The sequence below is a fragment of the Thalassophryne amazonica genome, chromosome 18 (assembly GCF_902500255.1).
Source record: "Thalassophryne amazonica chromosome 18, fThaAma1.1, whole genome shotgun sequence".
Taxonomy (NCBI): Eukaryota; Metazoa; Chordata; class Actinopteri; order Batrachoidiformes; family Batrachoididae; genus Thalassophryne; species Thalassophryne amazonica.
The window spans coordinates 14,954,416-14,977,495 of NC_047120.1; the positions used below are offsets into that span (position 1 = coordinate 14,954,416).

The following is a 23,080-nucleotide window of genomic DNA, read 5'->3' on the forward strand; positions in this document are numbered from 1 at the left end:
GATTACTTTTTCAAAGTAACTGTGGCAACACTGCATACTCCCACAGTTCCTCCAACTCTGAGACTTTTCAGGAGTGTTACTTTCACTGCTTTTCTTACTAGGGGTAACAAAAAACAGTTTTTCCATGCAAATTTCCACCACAGCCCTGAGCTTGAAGTAATGACCACAGCATTGCATATAGTTAACCTGTTATTATTTTACCTTTTTCCCCATCTAATTTTAATGTGTGTTGCATTAAGATTTCTCCTCATTTGTAAATATGAGTATAATCTGGTTATCTGTTTCTTTGGAGCGTTTCCTTTGCATGAGTCGAGAAGGATCTTAACCAGGCCTGTTTCCTCTTCTTAAAACTTGATATTTTTATCATAATGGTGTCTTAACTGGAAGTATCTTAAAAAAAACCCTGTTTGTTCAAATTATACATTTCTTGAAGTTGCTAAAAATCTTTCAGTACATTTTGTCTGAAATTCTCCAATATCCTGTTAGACCCCTTTGTGACCATTGTCTGAAACGCTTGTCCACGTTTACAGGTAAAAAAAAACATCTGTCCTCGGCGGGCCGTCGCAGACTCCAGACATTCATTTCAATTTTTCTGTGTTTTAATATTTTATGCCACATATTTATTGGTACTTTTATCCAAATAGGGAACAGGTCTGTCTGTCTTTTAATAAGAGAGTGACTGGAGGGGGTGTCTCACAGTAGGATTGCTCTAACTCCTTCCATTTGGTCTCATAGGTTGGGTCACACCAGGCAATCACAACTCGCATCTGCTCTGCCCTTTAATAATCCTCCAAGTGTGGCAGAACCAGCCCGCTGTTGTCCTTTTGTAATTGCAACATTTCAAATTTTATTGTTGGTTTTGTCTTACCCCAAATAAAATTTGCGATGATCCTACTCCACTTGTTAAATTGCTTGGAGGGGATGTGCACAGGCAGTGCTTGAAAAAGATAATGAAGTCTGGGTAGAAGAATAATTTTTATTTTACTTATCCGATTGTGCATATTTATGGGCAATAATGACTAATGCTGTAGAGCCACTTTAATTTCTGATGTTAGTGGAACATAATTAGATTCAAGAAGGTTGGATAATTCTATGTGAGAACTTGCGTCTTCTTTAGATTTAACTTGTATCCCGAGTATGTGCCGAATGTCTTAAGTTAAAAAGAGCAGATTTAGTAAACTAATGTTGGGATTAGACAATGTTACCAGGACGTCATCCGCATGCAAACAGACAAATTGTTACACTTACAATATATTTGTGTTCTCTAATAGCCTGTGCCACAGGTTCCACAAAGCGCAGAGAGAGAGGGGCTGAGGGGGCACCCCTGATGACAGCCCCTTTCCAGTTGTACTGTAAATCACCATTAATCTTAATCCTGGCAATGGCTGAATTATATCACGACTGCAGGCATCTGATAATTTCTCTTCTAAAGCCTAATCTCTCTAAAACTGAATAAGGGTAATTCCAACATACAGAATCGAACGCCTTTTTGGCGTCGAGGCTCACAGCTGTTTATTGTGTTTTTTCATTTGGTCTACTGGACCACCTGTCCTCACATTGTCATGAGTTTGGCTATTTCGAACAAAACCTGTTTCATCTGTATCTGTCAATTCAGGATTTAGAAATTCAAGCCTTTTAGCTAATATTGTTGCGGATATCCTGTCGTCTATGTTTAAAACTGATGTTGGTCTGCAGGAATCACACTCAGCTTTACCTGCCTTTGGAATTGCTGAAATCACCGCTCGTTTCCATGATGCAAATGATTAAAGCAGTCCCCAAGCAGGGGAATTACTAGCTGTCGAAAAATGTTTATGCCATTCCACTGGGTAGCCATCCTCACTTGCCTTTTTATTCCCTTTCACTTTTGAAATTATTTTATTAATCTCCGCTATTATTGTTTGGATTAATCTTTTATTTTGTTCTGTTCCTATTGATGGTAAATCCAGTGAGGAAAGAAGGTGACACGAGCACATGTGGAGTCATTAAGCCACAGTTCTGACCATGCTTTTGAACACCTTGATCTAAAAGATGCAACAGAATCAAGAATATTCACACGTGGTATTAAAACTGCTTCGAAGTTTCACATCAGCCAGTGGCCCACCGTGTAGGAGCACTGGCCCATGGTTTTGCGCGCGAGAGTTCATGATATTCCACCTTGAAATCCTTCAAATAAAACTGCCTATATAATATAAACAATCCAGAAAAAACATAAAATAGTCTATGGACCGCGACCTGACTCCGGATAAAGCGGAAGAAAATGGATGGATGGATAGTTTATGGACCATGAAGTAAAAAAAAAAAAAAAAAAAAAATGGAATTTATCAGAGGGCATTCTCAAGTGTAAAAAAAAAAAATAGTGACTCCCATAAAATTTAGAGGGCATTTTTTTTAGAAACCCTCAGAGTTGGTTAACTCACAGTCAAAAATGTAAAATACAGATGTAGGTCCATATCAAAACTAAAAAGTATGCCGTGTCTGGATTGGAGTTATACATCTAAAAATTGAGAAAAAAAAAATATGCTTGGCTTCTTTGTTAATGGTGTCACCATGGGGTTTCCACAAAGGCAAGCTGGTTAGAATTTTAAACTAGCTTCAAAACAGCCAGTGTCTACCATGACCAAGCATATACTTTATTACTTATCAGCATACGATGGATAGGCCCTGCAGATTTGGCAGAAAACCTCCTTTTTCTCTTGGTCATGACCAAGCCACAGCCATATCTGTGGCCACGTCGGGACAAAACCTCTCTTCCTCTTGTTTCTTTCATATAGCCTGTCTCTCTCCCTTAATTCATCATCATTAAGCTTCCTCTTCTGGCCAATTCCTTTAGCAAAACTCTTTCCTGTTTGTTGTCCGGGTTTGGGTGGTTGTAGTTTAAACATATTTCAAAGCGTTCTTTTAGATTTGTGTCTCGTTCGTCTTCGATTCCTGCAGCTTCCAACGCATTTAAAGATGCTAACGAACATTGCCGAATATCAGTGACGGAAACGGCCGAAGGCACGCTCCACGCATCGACAACATACATTTCAGTGTGCACGAGATTCTGCAGGAGCATGGAGCGTGGCGCACGACCAAAACAAACATGGCGGACTCTGTGAAGTTTGAAACGCAGATGAAGTTTGACTTTGCTGCCGCAAAAATATGGTATAATAAATAGAATTTTGCGTTATTTTTGTAGTGACCCGAGCGTGCCATCATTTGGTAAATTGTAGTGTCCTGAAAGTGGGCCAAATCAGCACCCGCCAGCAGACAAAATGGCTATGTCGAGCCCTGATTAACCCAGACTGACTTCAAATATGAGTAAATGAAGTACTTTTTGGGGCAGGGTTCTTGATGCATTTTTGGAAATGGGGAAATGCCTCTGTCCTGGAAACAGTTCATGTATTCAGAGTGGATGTGCCATCTAGTGTTCAAGAGAAGAAACTTCAGTGACTGCCCCAACAACAAGTGCACCAAAACATAAAATCTAGGTGTGCATCTTAGTTGTACCTTCTGGCAAATTGTAGCTCTAGTTTAGAGATCCACACAATAAATGTTCTCAAAATTTAAAATAATTTCTTCCAAGTCTTGAATTTGTGCAGGCCCTGATGTACTTGATACAAGCAAAATAACTCAGAAGCTGTTTGTTACAAATCCAAGCAGTATTGTTGGTGATGTTCAAGCAAAACAAAAGTTATGAAGTAATAATGGTTTTGTTTTTTAATGCTTTCAAAATTGGTATTGGATTGGTATCCACAAGGCTAATCATTTAAAATATTGGATCATATCGGAAGCCAAAGAATCTGGATCGGGACATCCCTAGTACAAACTGAAATTGAACTTTATTGTTTTTGCTGTTTTCACCCTGTAACTCCACAGCATTGAGTCAAGGATAGTCAAAACTATACCTTTTTAGAATTGTTATGATCAGACAAATAATCTGATATGGGTGAAAGCACAGTCAAAGCCCCAATTGATTTTTGAAGGGTCAAAGTAAATTTAAGCTCTTTGCATTTACTTATGGAAGTATATTTTCTCATTCTAATTGATTAAATATAATGCAGCAGTCATATTCTGTAATCTTTGAAAGTTTCAGAGGTCTGCTATAAATAATAAGAAATTTACGGCTTTCTGAATGTAACATATTTGGTCCATTTTAGCATGTAACCAGTGGCCCTTTTGCTCAGATGCCAAAACTGGTTGATTGCCATGATGGTAATAATACGTCAGACAGCTGCCAGATGGCAGCAGTTGTTTGCTGTGTCCACCAGTCTTCATGAACTGACCACTGCAGACTTCCCAGCATGCCCTTGGAGCAGCCATTGTGGCTTGAAACGTGTGCTGTTTTGTAACCACTTTTTGGATTTTGCAGTAGATGCTGCTTCAAAAGCCTGGTAAATATGCACATTTGTGTTTTATTATATCAATTTTGCTGCAAAAAATAAGTTTAGTGCTAGTTTTGGAATATACTACATAACAAAATGGAGAAAAATTGAAAGTTTTGCACAACCATCCATCCAGAGGTGGATGACCCAGTGTCTGTCCATTACGTCAACATCAATTTTTTGGAGCATTTGTATTGATTGATATTTTTAAAGAAAACCTTAGTAGTATTAAATAAATAGTCTTTTCTATTATAAAAGACCTAGAACAAGAGCAAAAGAGTTAAAACTGTGTATTATTATTATTCCTGCTGAGTCAGGCTTGAATATAAATGTCTGTCCATTACGTCAACATGATGGTGAAAATTAGCCTCTGGTCAATTTTTGATCTTTTATATTTTCCAAATTATTTAAACCATCACAAACTGAGCCAAATTTGAAAATATTTATTACTTTAATCAAATAAAACTAGAAAAATGATAACAGAAAGCTCCACTTCTTAATATCAAGTTAGTAAACATGGCTCACAAGCCAGCATTTTATAAAAAATCTATATTTTGATCGAACTTTGACTTAACTGTGTACCTTGGATTTCTATTTTGAATCCCCTTCAACTGTTTTTTTTCTTGATTAATGCAATGTATAGCTATGACAAAAGTAAGAAAAATGTCTATTATATAAAAATTGATTTTATATGGCCATGAAAATTGCAAAAAAACATTTTTTCAGATTTTTACCTAATTTTAATAGTGTATTAAATATGTCCACTTTGGAAAATTAAATCTGATTTATAAAATAAATGCATTTCTGAATTCTACAGAGCAACAGCTTTCATTTGATGTAATACACTTGTCTGTACCATAAATTAGATTTTTGGTGCCAAGGGTCTATTTTCAGGGGCGTTCACCATGCTTTCACTTTCATATATCTTTTAATATGATTGCAATATTTTATATTTTGATCCCTGTGTAATTCTTCATTGACCCCTGCAGGTCATGAGAAGTCAGCTCCAGAATACCTCCACGTATGAAAATAAGTATTTGTTAATTTAGAATGTGTGCCAAATTTTGTGCTTTTGTCACAAAATTAACAATAAAGGAAATTTTAGCTAAGCTGCACCACTGTGCTGAAAGCAGTCTGATCTGAGAACTGCCTCAGTTTCCTGACTCGTCTGAATGTTTGCCAAAACCACTTTGACGTTTAGTCATTCTCTGTGGGCCCTGCTTCTTCCCGCACCCACTCAGTTTTTGCTTCAACAACCACTGAGTTGATGATGCCTCACTGTGGTGTTGATTTTAAATTTAAATCCCACTACTCTTAAATAGTTTTCTATGGGGTTAAAATTGTCTCATTAATATTTGTAAATGCACACAGGGTGATCTTCAAATAATCATTGATTTGCAAATGTGTTCACATATCCACAAATGCAAATTTCATATTTGTAACTTGTAAATTGGTCTTTGCAAATAATGTTGTATTTGCAAATATAAAACTTAATTTGTAAAAAAAAAATTTACATTTGTAAAACTGGAAATTGTATTTATGAATTGAGTTTCAGCATTTGTGGATCACCAATTACACACATTCATCGTGTTCCTCTGTGACGTAATTTTGAGACATTCTTTTCGTGAAATCCACACAGATCCACAAACAAATGCCTACTGATTCGCAAATACACACTCACGCACACTGGATATCGGACAAGAAGAGCAGTTGCCATCATCTAATGTAAGTACAAACAACTTTTGTTGTCCTAACTTAAGACTTGACTCGCTCGATTATGTTCCTTCTTGGAAAATTGACTTTATTGCGATTCGTCAAGAAGGAACATAATCAAGCGAGTCAAGTCTTAAGTTAGGACAACAAAAGTTGTTTGTACTTACATTAGATGATGGCGACTGCTCTCCTTGTCCATCCATGTCCGTCCAGCTCATATCAGAAATCAAAATGAGTCAAATGGCTGAGAGATCTAAAGCTGCGTTCACACCGGGCGCAACGCGAGCAACTGCAGCCTCAGGTTGCCATGTAATCCCTATGTAAGGATGCGTTTTGGCGCCAAACCGCGTAGCGCGACGCGATGGATGCGAGTGAAGCGATTTTGAGCGTTTCGTGTGTTTGTGGCGTGATATTGCGTCGCCTCACGTCGCGCTGCCCTCCTCCCCAAGTTCAAAAATCTGAACTTTTTCATCTCGTCGCGCCGCGATGACCAATCACGGACTGGATATGTAGTGACATGGAGATGTCTGGAGTTTGACTGAAGATGTGAACATGTCCTGTATCTGGTAGCAGCCTGTGAGCAGGACTTATGTCTCTTTTGTCCTTTATTTCACAATCATGACAATTTTTGGAGCGAACAGCAGCGGGGAGCGGAGTTTCTTTTTTTTATTTTACGTGCGCGCGCGAATCGTCCTGGAGATTATTTTACTTATTAACTACACAGATGTATAATAAAGCAAGCAAATGGTGACTGGTTTCTAAACACAATTATGACAGAGTTTTTGGAGCGAGCAGCAGCCCTACTTGCAGCAGCGGGAGTGGAGCGTTTTCCTTTTTTTTTCTACGTGCGCACGCGAGCGAATCGTCTGTAGAGAATATTTTATTAACTACACAGATGTATAATAAAACAAATGGTGACTGGTTGGGTGAAGAGCCAGCTGCAGCAAGCTGCGGAGTTTCTTTTTTTTTTTTTTTATATTATTTACATGTGCGCGCGCGAACGGGACAGTTGATCCTCAAACTGGGTCCCGCAGAGGTGGAAGGACCGCTGAAAGCGGCCGTCACCCAGACACAGCTCCTGCAGCAAATAATGATACTCTCTGTATTGGGAGCTTTCCACAGCAACTCGCTCCGTGTGATCAAGGTCCGTCATGTTAGCTTGACTGACAATCGGAGCCGGCAAGCGGAATGGAAGCTCCTCCTATTTGATGACGCACCGGGGTGAATTTTTGCAGCGAAAGTCCACCCAAGCAGAGCGACAGACCGGGCGAAGGAGGTGCGTCCAACGCCTGGGGACCCATGCGAATTTGTAGCGTCTGATCGCTCCCGGTGTGAACTAGACGGCTCTGTAATGAATGGAACCACACTGCCATCTAGTGGATATCCAGTGTGTGTGTGTGTGTGTGTGTGTGTGTGTATTTGAGAATCAGTAGGCATTTGTTTGTGGAGCTGTGTGGATTTCGCGAAAAGAATGTCTCAAAATTACATCACAGAGAAAAGCGATGAATGCGTGTAATTGGTGATCCACAAATGCTGAAACTCAAATCATAAATTCAATTTCCAGTTTTACAAATGTATTTTTTTTTTTTACAAATTAAGTTTTATATTTGCAAATACAACATTATTTGCAAAGACCAATTTACAAGTTACAAATATGAAATTTGCATTTGTGGATATCTGAACACATTTGCAAATCAATGATTATTTGTAGATCACCCTGTGTGCATTTACAAATATTAATGAGACAATTTTAACCCCATAGTTTTCAGTCTGTAAGGCATTCAGTGGTAGGAACCCTGTTTTAGTTGTAACATTAAAAGCAATTTTCCAAAAACACTTCTTTCACCTAAAGGTCTTAAAGTGGCCTTGTGTCATTCTTGCAGTATGTGGTAAACAAAGTGTAACTGTCGCAGGGATGGGAATCACCTGCTGCTCAGTGGCTTCCCAATTTTTGGGATAATTTTAGTCACCTGTCTCATTTCAAATCCCGTGAGGAAAAAAATTGAAGTGTGACGTGTTTCTTACAGTTCTCACATTAACCACGGGGCATCACTGTTACTGAACAGCGTGGTGTGCACAATGTTTGCCAGTAGTAGGTAGAAAAAGCTGCTATGCTAAATCGCTCAGCACCTCATCCCGCAGTTTGTTTGTGTCCGTAAATGTAAATAAAGCCAGTTAACGAGACATTGGCTGGGTAGTTCATGACAGGGCAGGGGTACCCTAAGCGGTAAAGACTTTACTTTTCCTGAAAAACATCTCTCGTGTGAGATCCTGCATGTGAGAACTATTTATACCTCCAGCTCGGGTTTACGAGTGGATCCAGACCCCCCGTATCAGGTGCTTTAGATCCAAGTTGTGCCGAAACTACAGGGTGAACACAAAAACACTCCTTGGTTTCAAATATTTACAATATCAAAAGTTACAAACGCAAGTTTTTTTTCTCTTTTGCAGATTCCTTTTGATCTTGATCCACCACATGGCAGCGTAATCCATGATGGATATGCTGGACCAAGCTTGATTATTGCATTGCAGAAACTTATCAAGTTTCATGTGGGATTCGTTGATGTCATAAACATTCGATGTGTGCCTCTCTTGTTGCTCGGCAAACATCAAGGCAATAATCAAGCTCAGTCCAGACTCATTCCAGCATATCTATCTTGGATTACACTGCCATGTGGCGGATCAAGAGGAATCTGCAAAAGAGAAAAAAAAAACCTTGAGTTTCTGCAACTGTAGACACCAAAATTGTAAAATTATTCATGTAAATTTTGATATTATCAATATTTGAAACAAAGGATTGTTTTTGTGTTCACCCTGTACTTTTCTTCGGCCATCTTTGTTGACGGAGGGACAATAGTTCCACACAAAATGGATCCCCAGTCTTGTTAACGTATGTTTAATAAAAATACAGTCACGGCTGAGTTATAAAAACAAAACACCCACTCGTCTGGGGAGCAATGTGAGCAGATCCAGTGCATTGAGGATGGTGGAGGGATCACCTTCACTTACTTTGCTCCCCAGACTCAGGGTGTCTTGTCATTGTATTATGGAATGCATAATGGCAGCAAGCAAAAAGTTTGAAAGTTTGGACAGATTTTGTGAGGAAAATACGCCGGAAAGGATAAAAGACAAAGATGGCAAGTGTGTCCGAGAAATTGGTAAAGATTACAAAGAAAAGTTTGCATGGACGTGGCTGGATAAAGTAATAATGCTGACAACCTGCAGCCCTGATGCTGGACTGAATATTTAGTCCTTATATAAGTTGGTAATTATTTAAAAAAAAAAAAAAAAAAAAAAAAAAAAAAAAAAAAAGCTTAGTGGGTAAGAAAATACAAATGAACTAAGAAGAGGGGAAAAAAAGGATTAACCACATCAACAAGGGACAGTAGTGGGGCCCGTGTTTCTCCAGGATTTGATATGAATGGCTGAATAAGCGTGAAATACCACACAAACTAGAACTGTCTGTACGGTTTTTTTTTTTTATCCCTTTCAGTACTGTAGATAGTGTCAAATTGGATTTAACATTGGACTGAGTGAATATCAACATGCTTTTTTTTTTTTTTTTTTTTTTATTATTAAAAAAAAAAATCATTTGTAATGTGGTCTTGAATGAATTTTACCAGAATTTACATGTACATTGGACTGGCTTTTGTGTAGGCTCTCAGTTGTCCAGGTGGTTTCCATAGTAGAGAAGCTTGAATCTTCGACTAGACTGGGTTGCTTGACGCGAGGACTTTATTCTTCTCTACAAGAGTCAAGACAGAAGTCAGACCACCAGAGCAAGAATTTTAGCTGAGGAAGCTTCTGCGATTTGAAGCGGAACGTCTCGCGTCCAGTCGAAGATTCAAGCTTCTCTACTATTGGACTGGCTACATATCCTGGCTATTTGCTTTCATTATTGGCAATGTCTGGTGACAATAAATATTTGATACAATTTTTTATGAATTGTCAATCACGGCCAAGATTTTTAAACAAAGGTATAAATGAGAGCATTTTTATACACCTAAAATCATATTTGCATCTGTTAAAATTCACCAGAATAGCTCCTTTAAATTCAAAAATTTCTCCCTTGGGGGGGGGGGGGGCTCCCCCCTCCCCTCTCCTCTCCTCTCCTCCCCTCACAGTCGACCACCACTCTTTTTCCTTCCAGATTGTTCTCATCCCATGTCCAGCTCTCCACAAGTTCTTTTATACTCACTCGACTGGTAAGCACTGAAAGCCGAGATAGACATGTCCCAACTTGTCCTCTAACACTCCGAAACGGAGGTGTTCCTTTGTCTCGCTTCATCAGTGAATCGATCGTGACGTGCGAAGCCTCCGCGCGGCTTTCCATGACAAAATCTCTTGTTAAAAGTGAAATCTGCCGGAAAATGGCTGATGTCCAGCTCTTGTGATAACCAGAGAAAGAGCACATGACGGTCTCGTATCCACAGAGCCATCAGCTTAGAAATGATCCAGTGGTTTGTGCCACATCGTCGCAGCTCGCAGCGCGGCGCACCGACCGTCCTTAAAGGGGTCCTTAAACCTGTAGTTAAAGTCCTTATTCTCTGTGAAGCCCGTAAAATTTTCACTGAACGCCAGATAAATTTTTCGAATGGTTTCCAGGTGCCAGTCTCTAACAGCTTCTGAAAAAATTCTGATGGAAAAAAAAGTCCTTTTCATTCCGCCATTTCCAGACAATGAAAATCCGACGAGGGGGCGGGACCACTCCTTCCACAAGGCGTGCTCACAGGTGAATGACATCACCGACAGGCGTGGAAAAACTCACGCATGTGCACGAGGGTTCAAGCATGTCTGATGTAAAAACATATGAATGAAATCCATATAGTTTTTGAAAAAAATAAAAAGGTACGATACTTTATGGACAGACCTCGTATATGCATGTTCGTCTATAGTTGTGCATGAATGGAAAATTTTGTAATTTCTTGTAAATGTCAATTCATTCAAAGATATGTAGCATGTATTCTGTCTGAGAATGTGAAAAAGTTACACCTTTTAAAATAATACAAATATGAAGTGTGCTTTTACAGTTGTGGTTTATTATAAATACAAATCAAAGTGTGACTGTCAATGAGTCACAGGGTAACGGGTATTATGTATGGAGCAGAAGATGCATTAATTCCCCATACTGGGCGACCATTCAACTCCGTGGTGGCAGGATGGCTGAAAGAAATACCTGTGTGTTTGTTGTTTTTTTGCCCCCCCCAATTATCCCGAGGACCACAATGGAAAATAATTTTTATGCTTTGTTGTGTTATTCTCAGTCATGTGTGTTTTATGTACATGGACTATTATTGCCAAAATAAATTCAGTCTGTTAGACAGAGAACAAAATCAGGTAACATTAGTTTTTTACATTATATTGTAGTAACATAGTAAAAAAATTGTATATTTGTTTGGAAGTGTATTTCTATCTTACACAGACAAGAGTAACAGCCACTATGATGCGTGTTTCATCAGTTGGCTCGGGCTTACTCAGGGGCGTAGCACCAAATTCTGGGCCGTAGGTACTAGCCATATTGAAAAAAATTGTATTGTAGCATTATTAGTTATTACTATTATTGTTGTTGCTATTATTATTAATATAGAAATAAAAATAAATTTAAAAAATATTACTATCTGTAATACATTTTGCTCTTACGACAACAAATGCTGAGCCATTAATTATTATACAGAAAACAAATGCACACAAACGTGCTGAGATGCGAACAGCTTAATGCTAACTTTAACATTGAAAACGCCATAGACATGCTAATCAATCAATCAATCAACTTTTTTCTTATATAGCGCCAAATCACAACAAACAGTTGCCCCAAGGCGCTCCATATTGCAAGGCAAGGCCATACAATAACCATGAAAAACCCCAACGGTCAAAACGACCCCCTATGAGCAAGCACTTGGCCACAGTGGGAAGGAAAAACTCCCTTTTAACAGGAAGAAACCTCCAGCAGAACCAGGCTCAGGGAGGGGCAGTCTTCTGCTGAGACTGGTTGGGGCTGAGGGAAAGAACCAGGAAAAAGACATGCCGAGAAGGGGGGCAGAGATCGATCACTAATGATTAAATGCAGAGTGATGCATACGGAGCAAAAAAAGAAAGAAACGGTGCATCATGGGAACCCCCCACAGTCTACGTCTAAAGCAACATAACCAAGGGATGGTCCAGGGTCACCCGATCCAGCCCTAACTATAAGCCTTAGCGAAAAGGAAAGTTTTAAGCCTAATCTTAAAAGTAGAGAGGGTATCTGTCTCCCTGATCTGAATTGGGAGCTGGTTCCACAGGAGAGGAGCCTGAAAGCTGAAGGCTCTGCCTCCCATTCTACTCTTACAAACCCTAGGAACCACAAGTAAGCCCGCAGTCTGAGAGCGAAGCGCTCTAATGGGGTAATATGGTACTACGAGGTCCCTAAGATAAGATGGGACCTGATTATTCAAAACCTTATAAGTAAGAAGAAGAATTTTAAATTCTATTCTAGAATTAACAGGAAGCCAATGAAGAGAGGCCAACACGGGTGAGATATGCTCTCTCCTGCTAGTCCCCGTCAGTACTCTAGCTGCAGCATTCTGAACCAACTGAAGGCTTTTTAGGGAACTTTTAGGACAACCTGATAATAATGAATTACAATAGTCCAGCCTAGAGGAAATAAATGCATGAATTAGTTTTTCAGCATCACTCTGAGACAAGACCTTTCTGATTTTAGAGATATTGCGTAAATGCAAAAAGGCAGTCCTACATATTTGTTTAATATGCGCTTTGAATGACATATCCTGATCAAAAATAACTACAAGATTTCTCACAGTATTACTAGAGATCAGGGAAATGCCATCCAGAGTAACGATCTGGTTAGACACCATGCTTCTAAGATTTGTGGGGCCAAGTACAATAACTTCAGTTTTATCTGAGTTTAAAAGCAGGAAATTAGAGGTCATCCATGTCTTTATGTCTGTAAGACAATCCTGCAGTTTAGCTAATTGGTTATGGTAATTGGTTACTCATGCTAATGAGTTAGCATCGGCTCCATTTGTAAGTTAAATACATCTATCAACTGTTTCAGTAGACCACAACGGGTCAGTTTAACATAAAGGTAAATATTATTCACAGACAATATGCTCTTTAGGGTTTTAGCGGGGAAAAATTAAGGCACAGCAAAATAAAACAACCAACGTAGCAATACAACCCCTGGCAATAATTATGGAATCACCGGCCTCAGAGGATGTTCATTCAGTTGTTTAATTTTGTAGGAAAAAAGCAGATCACAGACATGACACAACTAAAGTCATTTCAAATGGCAACTTTCTGGCTTTAAGAAACACTATAAGAAATCAGGAAAAATAATTGTGGCAGTCAGTAATGGTTACTTTTTTAGACCAAGCAGAGGGAAAAAAAAATATGGACTCACTCAATTCTGAGGAATAAATTATGGAATCACCCTGTAAATTTTCATCCCCAAAACTAACACCTGCATCAAATCAGATCTGCTCGTTAGTCTGCATCTAAAAAGGAGTCATCACACCTTGGAGAGCTGTTGCACCAAAAGGACTGACATGAATCATGGCTCCAACACGAGAGATGTCAATTGAAACAAAGGAGAGGATTATCACACTCTTAAGAGGGTAAATCATCACACAATGTTGCAAAAGATGTTGGTTGTTCACAGTCAGCTGTGTCTAAACTCTGGACCAAATACCAACATGGGAAGGTTGTTAAAGGCAAACATAGTGGTAGACCAAGGAAGACATCAAAGTGTCAAGACAGAAAACTTAAAGCAATATGTCTCAAAAATTGAAAATGCACAACAAAACAAATGAGGAACGAATGGGAGGAAACTGGAGTCAACGTCTGACTGAACTGTAAGAAACCGCCTAAAGGAAATGGGATTTACATACAGAAAAGCTAAAGGAAAGCCATCATTAACACCTAAACAGAAAAAAAAAACAAGGTTACAATGGGCTAAGGAAAAGCAATCGTGGACTGTGGATGACTGGATAAAAGTCATATTCAGTGATGAATCTCGAATCTGCATTGGGCAAGTTGATGATGCTGGAACTTTTGTTTGGTGCCGTTCCAATGAGATTTATAAAGATGTCTGCCTGAAGAGAACATGTAAATTTCCACAGTCATTGATGATATGGGGCTGCATGTCAGGTAAAGGCACTGGGGAGATGGCTGTCATTACATCATCAATAAATGCACAAGTTTACGTTGATATTTTGGACATTTTTCTCATCCCATCAGTTGAAAGGATGTTTGGGGATGATGAAATCATTTTTCAAGATGATAATGCATCTTGCCATAGAGCAAAAACTGTGAAAACATTCCTTGCAAAAAGACACATAGGGTCAGTGTCATGGCCTGCAAATAGTCCGGATCTTAATCCAATTGAAAATCTTTGGTGGAAGTTGAAGAAAATGGTTCATGACAAGGCTCCAACCTACAAAGCTGATCTGGCAACAGCAATCAGAGAAAGTTGGAGCCAGATTGATGAAGAGTACTGTTTGTCACTCATTAAGTCCATCAGTGATGCCGGTAACGCGTTACTTACTAACGCGTTACTCTAATCTGACCACTTTTTTAGTAACGAGTAATCTAACGCGTTACTCTTTCCAAATCAGTAATCAGATTAAAGTTACTTCTCCATGTCACTGTGCGTTACTATTATTTTTCATTGTGGGTCGATAGCAGCATTAAACTTGGTCTGTGGGCAGGAGGTCGGGGTTCGACTGAACTGCCCACTTTAAACGAGCTGTGAGCTTTTCATCCACGGTTTTTTGCAGCTGCTCGACTCGTCGTCTCTTAAAGCACGGTGATCAGCACACCTGCACTGACCTTTACAAAGACATTTTTATACTTTTTTTCCTCCTTTATTTAGAATTCTGAGCTAAGCCGCTCCGTATCTGCACGTTAAAACAGCTGATCCTCCGCGATGCGTCAACAACTAACACTATTTTCCACTCAAATGCACCTAAACTCTCTTTCTGAGGACCACATGATGTGAAAACACAATAAAACTTTCTTACCTGTAAATCTGGTCACGTTTTCTGCATAAATAAATGTTATCCATTCTTTGTGCTCAAACGCCAAAGTAGGGGCGAGTCCAGATGGAATGGGGGCGTGGGGGAGAGATGTGCCCCCCTCACAACACCCCTAGATTAAAGGTCCAGTTTTGAAGCCTTTTTTTACTACAACTACTAATACTACTTAAAATAATATTAATTTCTACAAGTAAAATATTTAGAGAGAATTTAAATGTTAGAAAAATGCTAGAATAAATTTAATAGTTACATTTATAAACAATGTAGGTTCGAAATTGCAAGTTTTACTGTTACAGTGCTGTCAACAGTTAAATATGAGGTCAAGAAAGAGGTCTTTATTTTACTTTTTATAAAACAAGTATTTATTTTCATTGAAGTCAAGAAAGGGTGACTATAAAGTAAGTTTTGGCAAAACAGGTATTGTCATGTTGAGGTGGCAGAGTGTTGTTGTCGGCAGCTGGGAAAAGTAACTAAAAAAGTAACTAGTAATCTAACTTAGTTACTTTTACAATTGTGTAATCAGTAAAGTAACTAAGTTACTTTTTCAAGGAGTAATCAGTAATCGGATTACTTTTTCAAAGTAACTGGCAACACTGAAGTCCATGCCTCAGAGACTGCAAGCTGTTATAAAAGCCACAGGTGGTGCAACAAAATACTAGTGATGTGTTGGAGCGTTCTTTTGTTTTTCATGATTCCATAATTTTTTCCTCAGAATTGAGTGATTCCATATTTTTTTTCCCCTCTGCTTGGTCTAAAAAAGTAACCGTTACTGACTGCCACAATTTTTTTTTTCCTGATTTCTTATAGTGTTTCTTAAAGCCAGAAAGTTGCCATTTGAAATGACTTTAGTTTTGTGTCATGTCTGTGATCTGCTTTTTTCTACAAAATTAAACAACTGAATGAACATCCTCCGAGGCCGGTGATTCCATAATTTTTGCCAGGGGTTGTAGATCAAAGCACTGCTTCATTGTTTCAAGGTTCAAAGCAAAGCCGCGCTGCAGAATCGGTTGACAGGGAAGAAAAGAAACATTTGCGGTGAAAGTTATTTAGCAACTAATCGATGAATAAATTAGTTGACAACTATTTTAATAATCGATTTTAATTGATTAAATCGATTAGTTGTTTCAGCTCTAGTCTTATTTCAGCCTAAGCACCTCTCCTCATACTGTCAGATCCCGTTTGGGGTGTGTGTGTGTGGGTGGCAGCGTGCCACCTGTGCTAAACCATTGTACAACTGTGCAGGGGTGGGATGATCCCTCAGATCTTTCAATATTATTGTTAGAGCAGAATTATGTTTTGCAACATTTAGATATTTCCCTGTGCTTACTTATTGAGTTCCCAGTGATGGTAAACAGTGGTGTAGAATTGTAGTCCATTAATGTGTTTTTGCAAACAGCAACATTACAAAGTATAAAATTAGTTGGCTTATATTTTTAATGTGTTGTAATGTCACTATAGATGTGTTCTGTCATATTTGATGAATTTTGAGGTCTTGTTTGAGAGCTGTTTAAGTAATAATAATCCATCCATCCATTTTCTATACCTGCTTACTCCAATTAAAGGTCACAGGGGGGCTGGAGCCTATTCCAGCAGTCATAGGGCATGAGGCAAGGTACACCCTGGACAGAATGCCAGTCGATCACAGGCCCACACACAGACACCTAGGATCAATTTAAAGTTTTCATTTCACCTAGTTTGCATGTCTTTGGATGTGGGAGGAAGCCGGAGCACCCAAAGAGCACCCACACAAACACGCGGAGCACATGCAAGCCCCACACAGAAAGGCAACAGGTGGTAATCGATCCCATGACCTTCTTGCTGTGACGCAACAGTGCTAACCACGAAGCTGCCATTCTGTCCTAAATAATACAAGGTCTGTCCAAAAAGTATCAGACCTTTTTATTTTTTTCAAAAACCATATGGATTTGAATCATGTGTGCTTGCATGAGCCAACCTGGAACCTTCATGCGCATGCGTGATTTTTTTCACGCCCGTCGGTTGCATCATTCGCCTGTGAGCAGGCTTTGTATGAGCACTGGTCCTCCCCTCTCGTTGGATTTTCATTGCGAGGTGGAACAATTTGGAGCTTTGCTGCATCAAATTTTTCCAGAAACTGTGAGAGACAGCCAGGTGGAAACCATTCGGAAGATTCAGACGGCTTTCGGTGACGATCCTATGGGCATCACACAGATTAAGGAGTGTTACAAAGACAGCGCACAATGGCGGAGGGTGCGCCGCGCTCCGAGCGGCCATCGACAGGCTGAAATGACCAGATCATTTCCAAAGTGAACGCTGTGTTGATCCGGGACGTCGTCTGACTACCAGAGAAATTTCAGAAGAGGTGGACATCAGCACTTTTTCGGCACATTCCACTGTTACAGGAGATTTTGTAATGAAAGACGTGCAGAAGTTGGAAGTCTCACAGGACATGTTGTGACATGTCCAGCTCTTACACAATTCCTCGGATACTCACTCAACTGAAAAGCCACCGAAAGCCGTTTGAATCTTCCGAATGGTTTCCACCTGGCTGTCTCTCACGGTTTCTGGAAAAATTTGATTCAGCGCTGCTCCAATCGTTCAGACATTTTCCTCGAAATGAAAATCCAACGAGGGGGGAGGACCAGTGCTCATTCAAAGCCTGCTCACAGGTGAATGACGTAACCGACAGGCGTGAAAAAACTCACGCATGCGCACAAAGGTTCAAGGTTGGCTCATGCAAGCACACGTGATTCAAATCCATAAGGTTTTTGAAAAAAATAAAAAGGTCTGATACTTTTTGGACAGACCGTATGTATAAACACAGTGACCCTAAATTCACATAAAACACAATGCAAATATAAATTGTACATTTCAAAGACATATGTACAAATACAGTAAAGTTATATACAACTATTTACATTAAAATGCAGGAAATGTTTAGGTCTTTTTTTTTTGTACAGCTATTATCAAAACAATACGATGCAACACAAATTATTTGTGCCACTTCAAAAACAATTCCTATCCAAAACAAGACTGATTGAACACAGTCCTCACTCACAGTAGTATAACTCCTCCTGCTGTCCTCCTGGAGGCAGTGTCAACCACCCCCCCAATCCCCACGTAGTGTGATCCCCAACCCGTGCCAGGGAATGCAGTTCTTGATTGGTTTAGGATTAGGTTGTGCATTGTTCCACCACTGATAAAGGGAATGCCCTTTTTTCACCTCTCTCTCTCTCCAGTCTGATGGAGCTAACTGAACAAGGAAGTCACACTTTTCTTTGGTGTGCATTTCAGCAAATTTGCTCAGCAAAAATGATCATAATATTCAGGAAAAACTGTGCATTTACTATTATTAATTATTCAAGTTATACTAAGTCTATCAACAGAATTTAAAAACTGGTATGTAGTTTGAAGGCGGCACTTTCAATGCACATAGGGCCGCTTAATTAGGTCATGTGACCTTTACACAGATATACGTCAGATGACCCCAGAAGGTGAAACAAAGATCCCCATATCCCAAAATAAATCAATTAAAAACACAAAAGAATTAAATACAAGTAAAAATAATGAGATTGAAAACCATAGAACTAATTACAGGCAATAGAAAATATGTTGTAAAAATAATCTTATTCACATTTCAAATGCCAACAGGCATTTGAAATGTGGCAAGAAAAGGCTCTGAAGCCTGCTGACTTCTTTTTTTCTAACCTTTGAGACACAGAGCAAATCTGCATCCAAGGACTGCAGGGCATGAGGAGGCACATGAGGTTGAACAAGTTCAGCAAGATAGTTGAGTTCATGACCGTTTAGAGCCTTATGTCAGCAACAAAACCTTAAAATCTGCTCTTTGAATCACATGGAGCCAGTGAAGGGAATAAAACTTGCTTTTCATCAAAACTCGAGGAGCAGTATCCAGTACCATCTGTACACATCCTATACTATTTTGTGGCAATCCAAAGAAATAAAGCATTACAATAGTTAGTTGTCAAAAACAAAGCTGTGAATGAAAATGTGTGAAATTTAAAACAAATCCTGATGCACATTTCCTCTTTATCAGTTCCATCAGTTTATTGATAATTTGTTTCTTTGCAGACATTCAGCCGTTGGTGGTGATTAAAAAAGAAACTCTCCCTGAACACCAGGAATGGAATCTGTATGTTGACCAGGAGGACATTAAAGAAGAGAAGCTGTGGATAAGTCAGCAGGGAGAGCAGCTTCAGCAGCTGGAGGAGGCAAATCTCACCAAGTTTGGTTTCAATGCCGTCCTTGTGAAGAGTGAAAATGATGATGAAAAACCAGAGTCATCACAGTTTCATCAAAGCCCAAGTGATGAGAGCACAGAGGCTGAGCCTGTAGCCAGCAGCTCATCTGTACACAGAACACTGACAGCAGAAGCTGATGGAGAGGACGATGGAGGACCACAATCAGCCTGCAAGTCAGGTCCAAACAGTCATTTACAACCAGATACCGGTCGCAGGAGTTCAGACAGTTCAGGAACTGAAACTGATGTCAAAGGCTCTAAATATGGAAAAGCATTTGGCCACATTAACAGCTCAGAGCAACAAAAGGAGCGGCAAGCAAGAAGAAAACTATTTAGCTGTTCTGATCAGCGTAAAAGACAGAAACAAAAGGGCAATCTGAACAAAAACATTAGAATTCAGACAGGACAAACACCATTTGTCTGTTCTGAGTGTGGTCAAAGATTTGGAAGAAAGGGACACCTGAAAATTCACATGATAATTCATACAGGGCAAAAACCATTTGTCTGTTCTGAGTGTGGTCAAAGATTTGGACAGAAGAGAAGCCTGAACACACACATGATAATTCATACAGGGCAAAAACCATTTGTCTGTTCTGAGTGTGGTCAAAGATTTGTACAAAGGAGCAGCCTGAACACACACATGTTAATTCATACAGGGCAAAAACCATTTGTCTGTTCTGAGTGTGGTCATAGATTTAGGCAAAATCGCTACCTGAAGAGACACATGATAATTCATACAGGACAAAAACCATTCATCTGTTCCGAGTGTGGTCAACGATTTGGACGAAAGAGCCACCTGATCAGACACATGATAATTCATACAGGACAAAAAGCATTCATCTGTTCCGAGTGTGGTCAACGATTTGGACGAAAGTGCAACCTGAAAACACACATGATAATTCATACAGGGGAAAAAGCATTTGTCTGTTCCGAGTGTGGTCAAGCATTTGGACAAAAGAGCAACCTGCGCACACACATGATAACTCATACAGGGGAAAAACTATTTGTTTGTTCTGAGTGTGGAAAAAGATTTGGATTAAACAGCCAGCTGAACGTTCACATGATAGTTCATACAAGGCAGAAACCATTTATGTGTTCTGAGTGTGGTCAAAGATTTGGACAGAAGAGAAGCCTGAACACACACATGATAATTCATACAGGGCAAAAACAACAGTCTCACGACTGCAACAAAAGTTTCAAGACAGACCAGAGAACAATACAGCAAAAGAGAAGGAAAACATCGAGTGGAAAGATGAAAACGGCACAAGAGTCAGACGATTCCAAGAAGAACTCGAAAAGGAATACATTGACAAACTTGGATCAATGCAGTGGCTAAAAATGGAGAACTTGGTTTTCATGGAGAAAGAATTCTGATTGGAGCACAAGATCAGGGACTTCTAACAAATGGCTTCAAAAAAATGGCAGAGATCTCAAAAAATGATAAATGCTGATTCTGTCATACAGCTGTTGAGAGTGTAAACCATCTAACTTCAGCATGCCAGATCCTCATGGCAGATGGACATTATACATCCAGACACAAGACCTGTCAATATGTCCACTGGAAGGTATGCAAGGAACTGGAGATGGAAGTCAAAGAACACGTCTGGGAGCATGAGCCAGCACCAGTCTCATCCAACGGAAAGTAACAATCAAACCTGATATTGTCATCTGGAACAAGCAAGAGATAACAGCCAAAATCATCTATGTGACACTCCCCAATGACTACTGCCTGAATCAATCGGAAAGGGGAAAGATCTCGAAATACCAAGACCTGAAAAATGACCTACGAACAACATGGTCATTGAAAGACTTAGATATCATCCCAGTTGTGGTGGGGGCAACAGGCCTGATGAAGAAGAATCTGAAGAAATACCTTAAGGCAATTTCCGGTCACCCAAGCGCACATGAGGTGCAGTTGTCTGCAATTAAGGGAACAATCACCATCTTGAAGAGAGCCCTCGGATACAATGCCAGTTCTGGTTAGGATAACTATAGAGCCTACGGTGCAACTTTAGACCCCAGGTTTGGGGCCCACTGCATTCTATTAAAAAGACATCAAAGATAAATGAAAAAACAAAGGGCAAAAACCATTTGTTTGTTCTGAGTGTGGTCAAAGATTTAGAGGAAAATGGCCACCTGAAGACACAAATGATAATTCATTGGAGTTCCTACTGGACACAAGCCTCGAGTGTCCTCTGTCCCACCGTGAAGGGGTTTGCCAGGAGAGATCTTGGTAGGAGGATGTTTCAAAAGAAACAAACCCCAGCTAAAACCTCCACAAAGTGCCTAGGCACCAGGGCAGATGAAGAAAATGGTGCAACTTCTCCCATTGCTGCTGGGAGACATCTCCTCTGTAGCAGCACTCAGCTGGGTCATCCACCAGATCAGCGGTGTCATCTACCAGATAGTTCTGATCCTGGACCCCAACAACAACACCATCAATGGGCTAAAAGAATCCAGTGAAACTGCATCATTGTAAATTGGTCCATTGGGGAGAAGAAAAAGATCTCTCACTGCTTCGCTTACTCAAACTTGAGAAGTGGGGCAGTATTCGAGGAGAGGTCACCATCTTGAAGAGAGCCCCTCGGATACAAAGTCAGTAATGTTAAGGGTGCAGTTTTAGACCCCGTGTCTGGGGCCCACTGCACTCTTGTACAACCCCTGGCAAAAATTATGGAATCACCGGCCTCTGAGGATGTTCATTCAGTTGTTTAATTTTGTAGAAAAAAAGCAGATCACAGACATGACACAAAACTAAAGTCATTTCAAATGGCAACTTTCTGGCTTTAAGAAACACTATAAGAAATCAAGAAAAAAAGATTGTGGCAGTCAGTAACGGTTACTTTTTAGACCAAGCAGAGGAAAAAAAATATGGAATCACGCAATTCTGAGAAATAAATTATGGAATCACCCTGTAAATGTTCATCCCCAAAACTAACACCTGCATCATATCAGATCTGCTCGTTAGTCTGCATCTAAAAAGGAGTGAACACACCTTGGAGAGCTGTTGCACCAAGTGGACTGACATGAATCATGGCTCCAACACGAGAGATGTCAATTGAAACAAAGGAGAGGATTATCAAACTCTTAAAAGAGAGTAATCATCACGCAATGTTGCAAAAGATGTTGATTGTTCACAGTCAGCTGTGTCTAAACTCTGGACCAAATACAAACAACATGGGAAGGTTGTTAAAGGCAAACATACTGGTAGACCAAGGAAGACATCAAAGAGTCAAGACAGAAAACCTAAAGCAATATGTCTCAAAAATCGAAAAATGTACAACAAAACAAATGAGGAACGAATGGGAGGAAACTGGAGTCAATGTCTGTGACCGAACAGTAAGAAACCGCCTAAAGGAAATGGGATTTACATACAGAAAAGCTAAACGAAAGCCATCATTAACACCTAAACAGAAAAAAACAAGGTTATTCCATATTTTTTTCCTCAGAATTGAGTGATTCCATATTTTTTTCCTCTGCTTGGTCTAAAAAAGTAACCGTTACTGACTGCCACAATCTTTTTTCTTGATTTCTTATAGTGTTTCTTAAATCCAGAAAGTTGCCATTTGAAATGACTTTAGTTTTGTGTCATGTCTGTGATCTGCTTTTTTCTACAAAATTAAACAACTGAATGAATCCTCTGAGGCCGGTGATTCCATAATTTTTGCCAGGGGTTGTAGAAGGAAATTCAAGGCAAATGAAAAAAAAAAGACAAAAAACCAAAGACAAAAAGC

General features: G+C 39.6%; 1 protein-coding gene across 1 annotated transcript in view; it reads left to right on the forward strand.

Annotated features, from left to right (window-relative positions):
- LOC117530530 (gastrula zinc finger protein XlCGF46.1-like) overlaps positions 1 to 21,813 on the forward strand; it is a 40,343-nt gene extending 18,530 nt beyond the window's left edge. Inside the window, exons 3-4 of the mRNA XM_034193424.1 lie at positions 19,178 to 19,353; positions 19,669 to 21,813. Of these exons, the coding sequence (XP_034049315.1) occupies positions 19,178 to 19,353; positions 19,669 to 20,682 (1,190 nt within the window). The 3' untranslated portion in view covers positions 20,683 to 21,813. The remainder of the gene's footprint in view (positions 1 to 19,177; positions 19,354 to 19,668) is intronic.
- Positions 21,814 to 23,080: the final 1,267 nt, after the last annotated feature.